This window comes from Urtica dioica, chromosome 3 (assembly GCF_054948205.1).
Source record: "Urtica dioica subsp. dioica isolate 48M chromosome 3, U.dioica_male_clone48M_v1_H2, whole genome shotgun sequence".
In the NCBI taxonomy this organism is placed as follows: Eukaryota; Viridiplantae; Streptophyta; class Magnoliopsida; order Rosales; family Urticaceae; genus Urtica; species Urtica dioica.
Window position 1 is genome coordinate 23,693,432 of NC_142758.1, and position 14,693 is coordinate 23,708,124.

Sequence of the window (14,693 nt, forward strand, 5' to 3'; positions counted from 1 at the left end):
TCAACTCGAGGAGTGACCTCCACTCGAGGAGTAATGTGTAGAGTCGGCACGAGGAATTTTAAGTCGACTCGCGGACTCGGAACTCAACTCGAGGAGTGAACTCCACTTGAGGAGTCATGTGTAGAGTCGGCACGAGGAATTATCAGTCGACTCGAAGGCCTCGAAACTCAACTCGGGGAGTGAACTCTACTCGAGGAATAATGTGTAGAGTCGGCACGAGGAATTATAAGTCGACTCGTGGACTCGGAACCCAACTCGAGGAGTGAACTCCACTCGAGGAGTCATGTGTAGCACCACGAGGAATTATATGTCGACTCGCGGACTCGAAACTCAACTCGAGGAGTCATGTGTAGAGTTATAACGAGGAAATATCAGTCCACTCGTGGACTCCGCCCTTAACTCGTGGAATGAACTCCACTCGAGGAGTCATGTGTAGAATCGGCACGAGGAAGTATCAGTCGACTTGTGGACTCGGAAATCCAGTCGAGAAGTATTGTATAGAGTTAGCATGAAGAGTAATCAGTCGACTCGTGTACACGGAACTCAACTCGAGGAGTCATATTTAGAGTAGGCACGAGGAATTATCAGTCGACTAGCGACTCGGAACTCAACTCGAGGATCATGTATAGAGTCGACACGAGGAATTATCAGTCGACTCATGGACTGGAAACTCAACTCAAGGAGTGAACTCCACTCGAGGAGTCATGTTTAGAGTCGCCACGCGGTATTATCAGTCGACTCATGGACTCGGAACTCAACTCGAGGAGTGACCTCCACTCGAGGAGTAATGTGTAGAATCGGCACGAGGAATTATAAGTCGACTCGCGTCTGGGAACTCAACTCGAGGACTGAACTCCACTCGAGGAGTCATGTTTAGAGTCGGCACGAGGAATTATCAGTCAACTCATGGACTCGGAACTCAACTCGAGGAGTGACCTCCACTCGAGGAGTAATGTGTAGAGTCGGCGCGAGGAATTTTAAGTCGACTCGCGGACTCGGAACTCAACTCGAGGAGTGAACTCCACTTGAGGAGTCATGTGTAGAGTCGGCACGAGGAATTATCAGTCGACTCGAAGGCCTCAAAACTCAACTCGAGGAGTGAACTCTACTCGAGGAGTCATGTGTAGAGTTGGCACAATGACTTAACAGTCGGCCCGTGGACTCGGAACTCAACTCGAGGAGTGAACTCCACTCGAGGAGTCATGTGTAGCACCACGAGGAATTATATGTCGACTCGCGGACTCGGAACTCAACTCGAGGAGTCATGTGTAGAGTTATAACGAGGAAATATCAGTCCACTCGTGGACTCGGCGCTTAACTCGTGGAATGAACTCCACTCGAGGAGTCATGTGTAGAATCGGCACAAGGAAGTGTCAGTCGACTTGTGGACTCGGAACTCCACTCGAGAAGTATTGTATAGAGTTAGCATGAGGAGTAATCAGTCGACTCGTGTACACGGAACTCAACTCGAGGAGTCATGTTTAGAGTAGGCACGAGGAATTATCAGTCGACTCGCGACTCGGAACTCAACTCTGGGATCATGTATAGAGTCGACACGAGGAATTATCAGTCGACTCATGGACTGGAAACTCAACTCGAGGAGTGAACTCCACTCGAGGTGTCATGTTTAGAGTCAGCACGAGGAATTATCAGTCGACTCATGGACTCGGAACTAAACTCGAGGTGTGACCTCCACTCGAGGAATAATGTGTAGAGTCGGCACGAGGAATTATAAGTCGACTCGCGGACTCGAAACTCAACTCGAGGAGTGAACTCCACTCGAGGAGTCATGTTTAGAGTCGGCACGAGGAATTATCAGTCGACTAATGGACTCGGAACTCAACTCGAGGAGTGACCTCCACTCGAGGAGTAATGTATAGAATCGGCACAAGGAATTATAAGTCGACTTGTGGACTGGGAACTCAACTCGAGGACTGAACTCCACTCGAGGAGTCATGTTTAGAGTCGGCACGAGGAATTATCAGTCAACTCATGGACTCGGAACTCAACTCGAGGAGTGACCTCCACTCGAGGAGTAATGTGTAGAGTCGGCACGAGGAATTTTAAGTCGACTCGCGGACTCGGAACTCAACTCGAGGAGTGAACTCCACTCGAGGAGTAATGTGTAGAGTCGGCACGAGGAATTTTAAGTCGACTCGCGGACTCGGAACTCAACTCGAGGAGTGAACTCCACTTGAGGAGTCATGTGTAGAGTCGGCACGAGGAATTATCAGTCGACTCGAAGGCCTCAAAACTCAACTCGAGGAGTGAACTCTACTCGAGGAGTCATGTGTAGAGTTGGCACAAAGACTTAATAGTCGGCCCGTGGACTCGGAACTCAACTCGAGAAGTAATGTGTACAGTCGGCACGAGGAATTATAAGTCGACTCGCGGACTCGAAACTCAACTCGAGGAGTGAACTCCACTCGAGGGGTCATGTTTAGAGTCGGCACGAGGAATTATCAGTCGGCTAATGGACTCGGAACTCAACTCGACGAGTGACCTCCACTCGAGGAGTAATGTATAGAGTCGGCATGAGGAATTTTAAGTCGACTCGCGGACTCGGAACTCAACTCGAAGAGTGAACTCCACTTGAGGAGTCATGTGTAGAGTCAGCACGAGGAATTATGAGTCGACTCGAAGGCCTCGAAACTCAACTCGAGGAGTGAACTCCACTCGGGGAGTCATGTGTAGCACCACGAGGAATTATATGTCGACTCACGGACTCGGAACTCAGCTCGAGGAGTCATGTGTAGAGTTATAACGAGGAGATATCAGTCCACTCGTGGACTCGGCGCTTAACTCGTGGAATGAACTCCACTCGAGGAGTCATGTGTAGAATCGGCACGAGGAAGTATCAGTCGACTTGTAGACTCGGAACTCCACTCGAGAAGTATTGTATAGAGTCAGCATGAGGAGTAATCAGTCGACTCGTGTACACGGAACTCAACTCGAGGAGTGAACTCCACTCGAGGAGTCATGTTTAGAGTAGGCACGAGGAATTATCAGTCGACTCGCGACTCGGAACTTAACTCGAGGATCATGTATAGAGTCGAGACGAGGAATTATCAGTCGACTCATGGACTGGAAACTCAACTCGAGAAGTCATGTTTAGAGACGGCACGAGGAATTATCAGTCGACTCATGGACTCGGAACTAAACTCGAGGAGCGACCTCCACTCGAGGAGTAATGTGTAGAGTCGGCACGAGGAATTATAAGTCGACTCGCGGACTCGAAACTCAACTCGAGGAGTGAACTCCACTCGAGGAGTCATGTTTAGAGTCGGCACGAGGAATTATCAGTCGACTCATGGACCCGGAACTAAACTCGAGGAGTGACCTCCACTCGAAGAGTAATGTGTAGAGTCGGCACGAGGAATTATAAGTCGACTCGCGGACTCGAAACTCAACTCGAGGAGTGAACTCCACTCGAGGAGTCATGTTTAGAGTCGGCACGAGGAATTATCAGTCGACTGATGGACTCGGAACTCAACTCGACGAGTGACCTCCACTCGAGGAGTAATGTGTAGAGTCGGCACGAGGAATTATAAGTCGACTCGCGGACTCGAAACTCAACTCGAGGAGTCATGTTTAGAATCGGCACGAGGAATTATCAGTCGACTCAAGGACTCGGAACTCAACTCGACGAGTGACCTCCATGTTGTCGCAGTTTTTCGGACAACGATTTAGGAGTCGCAGACGGTTAGACCCAAGGCCGGACCAAGTGGTCTCGTCTCGACTCGAGCGTGTCGGGCTTGGTATCCCAAGCCGTCCCTTAGCTGTAGGTGATCTCTATCTCGTCCAAGCACCTGAAATGTGAACAAAAGGTGTGAACTACAAAGGGGAAACAGAGGGGTTGCCTCTGTTTACCTCTCCGACGCTCAACATTAGTAGGATTGAGGTGGTTTGTAGAGGGTTTAGTGTTTAAAGGCCGAGACTTGAGAGAAACGAGCGAGGCACGAGTTCGACAGCGTGTCAGCACTCAAATTCGGATTACCTGGGTCGAGGGAGAGACCCTCATATTTATAGGCTGCCAGAGGGGGTTTGGGGAACCCCTCGGCCGAGCGTCGGCCTTGGAGAGCCGGCCTTGGAGCACCGGCCATGGAGCGCCAGCCCTGGAGCGCCGGCCCTGGAGCGCCGGCCTTGGAGCGCCGGCTCTGGAGCGCCGGCCCTGGAGCGCCGGCCCTGGAGCGCCGGCCTTGGAGCGCCGGCCCTGGAGCGCTGGCCCTGGAGAGCCGGGCTTGGAGCGCCGGCCATGGAGGGCCGGCCTTGGAGAGCCGGCCATGGAGAGCCGGCCATGTCGAGTGCTGGCCCCGGACGAGCGCCGGGTTCAAGACGGCCGCCAGCGTGGCCGTCGTCGATCTACCGGACCGAGACGGACCGGTAACATTAGCCCCCCGAGTTTATCATCGATTGTAAATCGCGTGGTAAACTCAAAGTCCAACGTTGGCCCATCGGAGAATCCCGCCGCCAAGAGGTATGCTCCGACGTCCTTTCATATTATTTTTATTATTATTTTTTGTCGATCGTGCTCGCCTCGCTATTCGCGCCCATGGACCCCATTGACCACCTACCGGGGTGTGGGACCATTGATGACGGCTTACACGATTTGTTTGAGGAGAACCACGTGGATTTGGATGCTTTTTGGGCTCAATTTTCGCCCCCATCAACACCTCCCGACACACGACACTCGTCGCATTCGTTCAACGTCATCGAGATGACCGGAGAGGATCTTTCATTGGTGGAAGCGTGGTTGGCCGACGAGGGCGAGGGCGCGCGTGCCGGAGACGGCCAGCGCCGGCAAGGAGACGCCGTGGGCAGCGTGCGCGCTGGAGGAGGCGCCCAGGGCCGGGACGGCACCGGCGGCGCTGGAGGCGTCAGGGAGGACCTGCCCAGGCCGGGAGGCGAAACCCCTTCACCGGCTGGTGGCCTGGGCGGCGCGCGCGTGCCGGAGATGGCCGCGCCTGGAGCGGCCGGCGCTGGAGGAGACGTGACGGAGGAGGGCGACGTCGGGGGGGACGCGCTGACCAGGCAGGACGCGACCTGGGTCGACCCCAGCCCCGGGGAAGCCCTACCCCGCCTGGGCCGGGCCGACCAGGTGCTCACCAGGCGCGCCGACGAGGGGGAACGCCCGGGCGACGCGAGAGACCCCGGGGCGGCCGCGCGCGGCGAAGCCGGCGCCGACAGGGGCGCGCCGACCGATCTCGGCGCTGTCTGGGCCGGTCTTGACGCGGGGGAGGCCGGTGCTCGGCTGGTGGCGGCCGCCGGGCGGCCTGCAGGTGACGCGCGGGAGCATAGCCCGCCGGGCCCGGCCGCGCCGGCGATGGTGCGCGCCGCTGGAGGACCGCCGGTGCCGGGAGACGCTGCCCAGGGAGGGGCCGGCGCCGGGCAGGAGGTGGCGCCGCTGGGTTGCGTCGGCCAGGGGGCGGCCACTTGCCCAGCCCTAGGGCGAACCCTAGGCCCCATTGGGCCGGGCCTGGGCGAGAAGATTACAGCCGGTCAGGAGTCGGGCCGGGCCGGTGCGCGCGGGGAAGGCCCAACCGGCCAGAGACCGGACGGGGCCGCTGGGCTGTGCGCGCGCGAGGAGGGCCCAGCAAGTCATGAGCTGGGCCGGGCCGAGGGGCCGGACGCGCCTGGGACGATCGCCGGGACGCCCGGGCAGGCCTCAAGCGCCGGAGACCCGACTGGCCGAGAGTCGGGCCGGGACGACGGGCCTGACGCGCGCGCCGAGGGCCGGTGGTCGCCTGGATCGCGCGTGGAGGAACCATCCAGCCAGGAGACGGGCTGGGTCCTCGGGCTTGACGTGCACACAGGAAGGAGCGCTGCCGGCCACAGGATGGGCCGGCCCGAGGGCAGTAACTCGGCCGGCCGGCAACCAGTCGAGCGCTCGGGTAACGTCCCGGGCTCCGAACGCTCCGGCGACTCGTCGAGCCATCGTGCAGCACCTACGGCGACGGGACTTTCTTCCACCGCGCAGGAGGAAACGCGGACCTCAACCTTCCAGATAGGAGAATCAGTCGTGCGGGGCAACCTCGACTGCTCGGGTGTCGATGTCCCGAGCCTAATCTCCATCGTCAGCTTCAAGAGCCTTAGGAAACGCTACAGCATCCCGGATTCTGTGTCAATCCTCAGACCGTTGCCCGATGATCTTACGTCCCGCCCTCGAAAGGGGTATGCCGCGGTCCACGAGGCGAGTCTTCGCGGTGGACTAAGGTTGCCTTTTCAGTTGTTAGCTCGACTGGGGGTTCACGCTTTACAGATGTCCCCGGCCTTCTATCGGCTGGTCGCGGCGTGCCATATGATGCTTTATCGGGCGAAGAAGAGGGCCGTCACCGCCGACGATATCCAGGACCTTATGACGATACGGGGGGTGCCGGGGAAGCCGGGCTTCTACCTAGCGCTACACCGCAAGCGTTTCGTCATCGTCAGCAACGTCAACTCGAAGCATAGATATCCTTGGATATGGGCGTCCGAGTCAGCCTTCGGGGTCGCGCCTCTCTTCTTTGGTCTCGCGGCTGATTTTCCACCCGTGGGCGATATCGAGGGTTCTGAGCTCCATGCGGTGATCAGGGCGATCCCGAAATCGAGGCGGCAAGGGCCGCACTTCGAATCCCCAGACCTAATGGCAAGGACTGGGTGGTTCACGCCTGGAGACGAGGCTCCTCCGTGCTCGGGCCTCGGCGCGGAGGCCACGGAGGACCCTGAATCAGAGGCGGGGGGCTCGTCTGCCCCTCCCCCCGACGTGGGGGGTACCAACCACACACATGCTTCCAGTTAGTGCACGTTCCGTTGTATTGTACTCTAACCTATCATCTCTTTATCTTTTTCAGATACCATGACCCGGCGACACCGACCACGCACGCAGGCACCGAGGGTGGCGCCCGATGCTGAGGCCGTGACCCCGGCTCAACCACAAGCTGAGGCCCGCAATAGAGGGCTTCCAACGCGGGCGAGGACCGAGGCGAACTCCTCGAATAAGCGACCATTGTCGACGACCCTCCCCGGCTCGTCCTCCGGCCACAAGCGCGCTCATACGTCGGCGACGTCAGACGGCATGGAGTCGATGCTCTTGGCGGAGGCGGCGGAGCTGAGGGACCAATGTTCTCGAGGGATCCTTGAAACCTCTCTACGGGATTTCAAGAGTCTCCTGACGGCGAGCGACCTTGAGCACTTCCAGAGCGGGATCGGCGACGCCCGAAAGGTACGATTTGCTTGTTTGCCTTATTTGTGATTTTTGTGCTTATTTCGATCGCATGTACGTTGTTTGCTTCCACAGATCCTCGCGCGCCAAGAACGGAGCGACCGTATTCTCCGGGACTTGCTGCGTCGCATGCAGATCATGGAAAAAGACAAGGAGAACACGGCGGCCGCCCATGCCGCCGCCTTGGCGGGGGTCCGCACCGTCCAAGAGTTTCAGGCGCTTGAGGAGGAACTGAAGCGAGCTCGTGAGAAGGCGGCGGCCGAGAAGGCGTCTCGGGAGAAGGCTGAGCAAGCGGCCGATACTTTCTTAGGGGAGACAAAGAAACTTCAGGCGGCACTCTCGAGTCGAGACGAGGAGCTGAACATCGTCCACGCCCGACTTTCGGCGAGCGAGATCTCCCGGGTCAAGGCCGAGAGGGAGAGGGAAACCTTGCGAGCGAAGGTGCAGACCCTCGTTGAGGAGAAGGACAACGCCGTGAGCTCCAAGACGGAGTTGGAGGAGGACTGGGACCTCTTGCTGGAGGTGGCTCGTTACGAGGTGGCCATGCGGGTCAAAGATGCGACCGCGGAGGAGAACGCGTCTCGAGGGATCACATTTTCCTTTTTCGACGCCATGTTTCCTCCCCTGGAGGACGAGTTGCCAGAGGATGACCTACCTCCCGAAGTCCCTGCGGAGGCCGCCCAGTCGTCAAACTGTCACTCCGGAGGAGAAACCGTTGGCGCCCCTCGCCCTGAAGACGACGAAGAGCAGGTCGACTACGGCTCAGAGTAGCCAAGTTTTCTTTGGTTTTCTGCGCATTTGTTTAGCGCTCGCTTTACATTTTCTTTCGGATTTCTGTTACGTTTGACATGTGTCGTACTTTCGCACTTTTCTCGTCGGGTTGCTTTGATGGAAGCTTTTCTTTTTATTGTGCGTCTTATTTTCTCGACTTGCTATGCTGAGTGTAATCGATTTGCGCAATTTGAATAGTGCGTGTCTTACGAGCCCGGCTTGCTATGCCTAGCGTAACCGGTTGGCACGGCGTACTGCCGCATTTGGCGGCGAAGTTTCCCGCGGACGCTGGCTAGACCAGTTTCATCCGGCGGGTGCGACTTTTGGCCATCCATTCGTGACTCGCTGCCTATCGGCGTGCGCGAGCTGGGTGGCCGTCACGCTCATCCTACGGCGAGTACGCTACCTATCGGCGTGCGTATCGGGATGGTTTCGCAGTTCCCAGTGAGCGTGGTACTTGTTGGTACGTGTGTCACGTTTTGGGTTTTGACTGCCGAGATCGACAGTCCATCGATGCCTTGCCGCCTATCGGTGCGCAAGGTGCATCGGTGCGCGAGAGGGTCGCAGCAAAAGACGTGCGAGGCCGGAGGTCCGGTGCGCGGATCCAACTTGTCGACGTTTCGCTATCTCTCGGCGTACGACCTCAACCCGTGCGAGAGCGTCGCACGAGGAGGGTACGAAGTTGGAGGTCCGGTGCGCGGATCCGATTTATGGTTGTTTTGTTACCGCTTGGTGCGTGAAAAGTAGAGTAGACGGGCTTGTTATCCTCACCTTATCCTCCTTAGCCCCCCGAGTTTCTTGGTTGCTCGTAGAGGAGGCTAGAAACTAAGATACAATGTTTTGAAGTGAAATGTAATTCGTTAAATTATTGAAATGGTTCAAAAATTACATCCCAGGCCGTTGGCCAAACTTGAAATTTTAAATTGTCTTTGCCAGAATCGAAAATTACATGAAAACAACAAAGCGAAAAATGGACGAATGAACATCTACTGGTAATATTGCCGAAGGTGCTCCGCGTTCCACGGGTGTGTGAACACGAGTCCCTCCATGTTCTCAAGCTCGTACGTGCCGTTGTGGATGGCTCGGCGCACACGGTACGGGCCTTCCCAGGTGGGGCCTAGAACTCCCGCACCCTGCACCTTGGTGTTTTGGAACACCCTTCGAAGAACGAGGCTTCCGTCCGCGAACTTTCGCAGCTTGATCTTTGAATTGTAGTATTTCTCGACTTTCCTCTTTTGCGCAGCAAGTCGGGTGAGTGCGTCCGACCTCCTTTCGTCTACGAGGTCTAACTCGAGCCTGATTGCGTCGTCGTTGGCGTCTTCTTCGTACTCCTCGATGCGCAAGGTTGGTAGTTTGGTCTCGACGGGTACCACGGCCTCGACGCCGAATGCGAGGGCGAAAGGGGTTTCACCAGTCGCATTTCGAGCGGTGGTGCGGTACGCCCATAAGACCATGGGGAGCTCGTCGGCCCAAGCCCCCTTTCTTTCCTCCAGCTTCTTCTTCAAGTTCCCTTTGATCGTCTTGTTAACCGCCTCGACTTGACCGTTGGCTTGAGGATGGCGAGGAGAGGAGAAAGTCTTGCTAATGCCCAGTTGTTCGCACATTTCTCGGAGGCGCGCGTTGTCGAATTGTTTCCCGTTGTCGGTTACAATTGACGCGGGAATCCCGAAGCGGCAGATGATGTTTTTCCAAATGAAGCTCGTCGTGTTCGCCTCAGTGATCTTTGCTAGCGGCTCGGCCTCTACCCACTTTGTGAAGTAATCGATGGCCACGATTGCGTGCTTGTATTGCCTCGGGGCCGTGGGTAGCTCACCAATGAGGTCGATTCCCCACTTCGCGAAAGGTCGCGGCACAATGATTGGACACAATGGGGCCGGTGCTTGACGCGGGATGTGGACAAACCTTTGGCACTTATCACACTTTTTAGCCCACTCATGGGAGTCCTTTTTCAAGGTCGGCCAAAAATATCCAAGTCTCAGTAGCTTTAGTGCCAACGATTGCCCAGCGGCGTGGTTCCCGCACACCCCTTCGTGCACTTCGCGGAGCGCCTTTCTCGCCTCGACTTCGGTTAGGCAGCGGAGAAGGGGCATGGAGTAGCCTCTCTTGAACAAGTTGTCCTCCCTCATTGTGTACTTCGGCGCCAAGCTTCTCAGCTTTCTAGCCTCTTCTTTGTCTTCGGGGACGACTCCTCGCTTAAGGAATTCCACGAGCGGAGTCATCCACGAGGGAGGCGGAGTCTCGTCAACTACCCCCACGTCGCCTCTCGAGACATAGGGTCGGGTCAATACCTCGATCGGGACGCTACCTTCACCCTCCTCGTCTATCCCAGACGCGAGGCGGGCCAGGGCGTTAGCGTCAATGTTCGCCTCTCGGGGAACTTGGACGATCTCGAACCACGACAGGGCCTCTACGTTCTTTTGGGCCTTGGACAAGTATGCGATCATGTGTGGCTCTTTCGCGGCGTAGTCGCCCTTAACCTGGTTCACAATCAATTGCGAGTCGCAATGGATGCGCAGGTTTTGGGCGCCTAACTTGTTCGCTAGCTCCAAGCCAACGATCAGAGCCTCGTACTCAGCCTCGTTGTTGGAAGCCTTGAACTCGAACCGCAGGGCGTATCTCAGTTTTTCCCTATCGGGATTTGTGAGCACAACGCCGGCGCCAGCCATCTGGGCGTTTGACGCGCCATCCACGTGCAAGTCCCAGACCGGCCCTATCGGGTCGTTGGTTCTCTTCTTCGACGACTCGTTGTGGTCGTCCTTCTTCTCATCCGTGCTCTCGTTATTGTCGTCGCCCTCATCGGTTGGGGGCGTCCTTGTGAATTCGGCGATGAAGTCGGCGAGGGCCTGACCCTTAACGGCGGTTCTCGGTTGGAACTCGATCCCGTACTCGCCCAGCTCTTGGGACCAAATCGCCATTCGAGAGGAGGTCCCTTTTTGAAGGGCCTTCTCGATGGGATGTCCCGAGCGGACCACAATGGGGTGCGCTTGAAAGTAGGACCGGAGCTTTCTCGCGCTCATGACGAGGGCGAGGAACAGTCTCTCGATTTCCGGGTATCGAGTTTCGGCATCGAGGAGCGCCTTGCTAACGTAGTAGACCGGCCATTGTACCTTGTCCTCTTAGCGTATGAGGACCGCGCTCACGGCCCTATCAGAAACCGCGAGGTAGAGGTATAGGGTTTCGCCATTCTTTAGCTTCGCGAGGAACGGGGGGGAGGTGAAATAGGCTTTCATATCTCGGAATGCTTCCTCGCACTCCTCCGTCCATACGAACCCGTCGGTCTTCTTCAGTGCCTTGAAGAACGGTTGGCACCTATCAGTGGCTTTGGAAACGAATCGCGTCAGGGCGGCGATCCTTCCCGTCAAGCTTTGAACTTCTTTGACTTTCTGTGGCGACCTCATCTCTAAGATCGCCTTAATCTTCTCAGGATTGGCCTCGATCCCGCGGAGGCTCACCATGTAGCCCAGAAACTTTCCAGACTCGACCCCGAAAGCACACTTGTTGGGGTTGAGCTTCATTTTGTAGCGTCGCAGGATCGTGAACATTTCCCTAAGGTCTCGAACGTGGTCGTGGGCTTTGAGGCTTTTGACAAGCGTGTCGTCCACGTAGACCTCCATAGTTTTGCCAATTTGATTGGCGAACATGCGGTTCACCAACCTTTGATACGTCGCTCCCGCATTTTTGAGGCCAAAGGGCATGACCTTGTAACAGTAAAGTCCGCGGTTCGTAACAAAGGTGGTTTTGATCTGATCCGGCTCGTGCATGCGGATCTGCTTGTAGCCTGAATAGGCGTCCATGAAGCTCAGTAACTCGTGGCCTGCCGTGGCGTCCACGAGCTGCTCGATCCTCGGGAGAGGGAAGCTGTCTTTCGGGCAGGCTTTGTTGAGATCCTTGTAGTCGATACAGATCCGCCACTTCCCGTTTGGCTTCTTGACCATCACCACATTGGACACCCACTTGGGGTGCTCTGCCTCCCTGATGAAGTCGGCGGCGAGAAGTTTGTCAACTTCTTCACCAATGGCTTGGTACCTCTCCCCGCTGAACGCCCGTCGCGGTTGGACGCGCTCGGCCACTCTCTTGTCGTCGTTGAGACGATGAACCATTATTTCGGGGTCAATTCCCGGCATGTCGGCGTGTGTCCACGCAAAGACATCTTTGTGCTCTCGGAGGAAAGCGGCGAGCTCGATTCGGGTCTCAGACGGGAGTTGGGCGCCTACCTTGACTACTTGGCCAGGCTTGGCGTCGTCCAACACGACGGGAACGAGGTCGTCCGGCGTCTCCACCTTTCGACGCTCGACATCGTCTCTTTGGTCTAGCTCTCCGAAGGTGCCTCCCTCCTCTAAGTTGCATGGGAATTTGTCCCCGAGTTGGAAGACGGTGCTCACCATCTTTCCTTTCCCTTTTCCGTCCACGCCCTGGATGTAGCACATCCTTGCCATGGATTGGTCTCCCAACATCACGGCGATCCCTTTCTCGGTCGGGAACTTCATCATCAGGTGGTACGTGGATGTTATGGCTTTCAACCGATTGAGAGTCGGGTGGCCGACGATGATGTTGTAAGCCGAGGGCTGATCCACCACTAGGTCGATAGTTCCCTCTGTCATGACCCTTTCCCCGGAGAAGCCGAAGAGCGGGGTTGAGATTGGGGTCGGTTTCATCCCGGATAGCTTCATCCTGTCCAACGCCGACTTGAAGATTATGTCGGCGGAGCTCCCATTGTCGATCAGGATTCTCCGGACGAGGTTGTTGGCGACCGGGGCAGAGACGACTATCGCGTCGTTGTGTGGATGGAGTGTTCGCGCCGCTTCTTGTCCGGTGAAGAACATGGATTCGAAGGGGGCCGGAGGAGGGGCCTCGTACGTATGGTTGATGTAGTGCGCTATTTTCCCTTGGGAAACTTCGCGCACGTACTTCTTCCTTTGCGTAGCCGAGTCTCCGAACTCCGGGCCGCCCAAGATCGCGCCCATGACGTGAAGTTGCGAGCTCTCCGGTTCTTCGGTTGCCGCGCGGTCCGTGATAGTCACCGTCGCCGGACTTTTCTTTCCCTGCCGCGGGCGGCCTCCGTGCGCCGCGGCCGTCCCGATAGTTCTAAGGACGTATTCTTTCAACTTTCCATCTTGAATCAGGGCCTCGATCTGACGCTTGAGTTGGTAGCATTCGGATGTCAGGTGCCCGTGATCCTGATGGTAGTCACAGTACTTGCTTTGATCCCTTGTGGCGGGATCCTTTGTGAAGGGGGTAGGGCTCCCCAACTTGTCCCGGTGCAGAGCCAGGATTCGCTCCGGCGAAGTGTTCAGAGGAGTAAATGTCGAGAACTTTCGGAAGCTATCGACATGTGGCGGCCTCGGCCCAGGGAGGGAACGGCCGTTAGGGGCCTGGCTTCCCTTATTCCTCCTCTTTCGGGGGTCGGGACGATCTTCGTCTCGATCGTCGCGGCGGCGGCTCCCCTGTCCTCCTGACTTTCGGCCATCTCGGCCATCGAGATAGTCCTCGACCCCATGTATGTGCGGGCTCTTGTCATTAGCTCCGCCATGTCACGCGGGACTTGGCCAACAATAGACTTGAGGAAGTCACTCGTGCGGACTCCCTTAGTGATCGCCGTGATGGCGTCTCTGTCGTCGAACCCTTCGACCTTGTGAGATTCCTCAGTGAAGCGAGCAAGGTATTGTCTCGGCGTCTCGTCTCTTCCTTGCCGGATAGAGAGGAGGTGGGTCTATGGTTTCTTTTGCGCCACGAGGGTGGCGAATCGGGCGAGGAATGCCTCTCGCAAGGCCCGAAAGGACGGGATGCTTCCCGGCCTCAAGCTTCGGAACCACTCAAACCCCGACTCTGTGAGGGTCAGGCTGAAGGCCTGGCAGAGGGTGGCGTCCGCCTGCCCTTGCATCGTCATCCACGTCTCATAGTGTTGGACGTGGAAGTGGGGGTCCGTACGTCCATCGTAGGGGGGAATGGACGGTAACTTGAAGTTTCCCACGCATGGTTGCGCGAGGATTTGCGCGGCGAAGGGAGAGTATGATTCCTCGATCCCTCCGTACGGCCTCTGCCTCCCTGACTCCCTCATTTCGATGATTTGATTTTGGAGGCTCTGAATTATCGTGACCATGTCAAGCCCGTTAGCGGGGCCGACCGTCGGGGCCACGGGAGTCACTGGTTGGCGTTCGTTGGACGCTTGGTCCACGACATTGGCCTGAGGCCGGCCGAGAGTTGCAGCGGGGAGCGCGTCCCTTCGAGAGTTTAACCTTTGGCGGAGATCCTCCCCTCGGGAGTTCCTCTGCGCCGTTAAGCGCTCTCTAAGGTCCACGCTCGGTGCGGGGCGAGGCGAGGTCACCCTTGGTCAAACAGTCCGGCGGGCGCTCCGGCTATCGGCCCCATCATCTACCAGAGTCGCTCTCTCCTCGGCGAGGGGCCGTGTCCGGCCGCCTCTGGAAACCGAGGGGGCGAGTCCCCGGGAATGTGACCGTGCCTGTTGACGCGCTAGGTGCGACGGCCCGGCCAAAGCATTGTTAGACCTCTCGGGCCGCGAAGGGGCAAGGCTAGGCGTTGCCTCATTGGTCCTCGACTCCCCCACATATTCGGGGTCGGAGTCGTCTTGGGCGGACCTATCTTCAACGTCATAACCGAGGAGGTCGGCTATGAGCGTACCGTCGACGCCGGGGCGGTCAAGGAGCTCCGCAAGCCGCCGGGCCGTGTCCTCTCGGAGCTCGGCCTCGGGGTCAATCATCGG

General features: G+C 57.2%; 1 protein-coding gene across 1 annotated transcript in view; it reads right to left on the reverse strand.

Annotated features, from left to right (window-relative positions):
- Positions 1-4,735: 4,735 nt before the first annotated feature.
- LOC149402501 (uncharacterized) overlaps positions 4,736-14,693 on the reverse strand; it is a 56,788-nt gene continuing 46,830 nt past the window's right edge. Inside the window, exon 6 of the mRNA XM_089608406.1 lies at positions 4,736-4,888. Coding sequence (XP_089464532.1) covers positions 4,736-4,888 — 153 coding nt within the window. The remainder of the gene's footprint in view (positions 4,889-14,693) is intronic.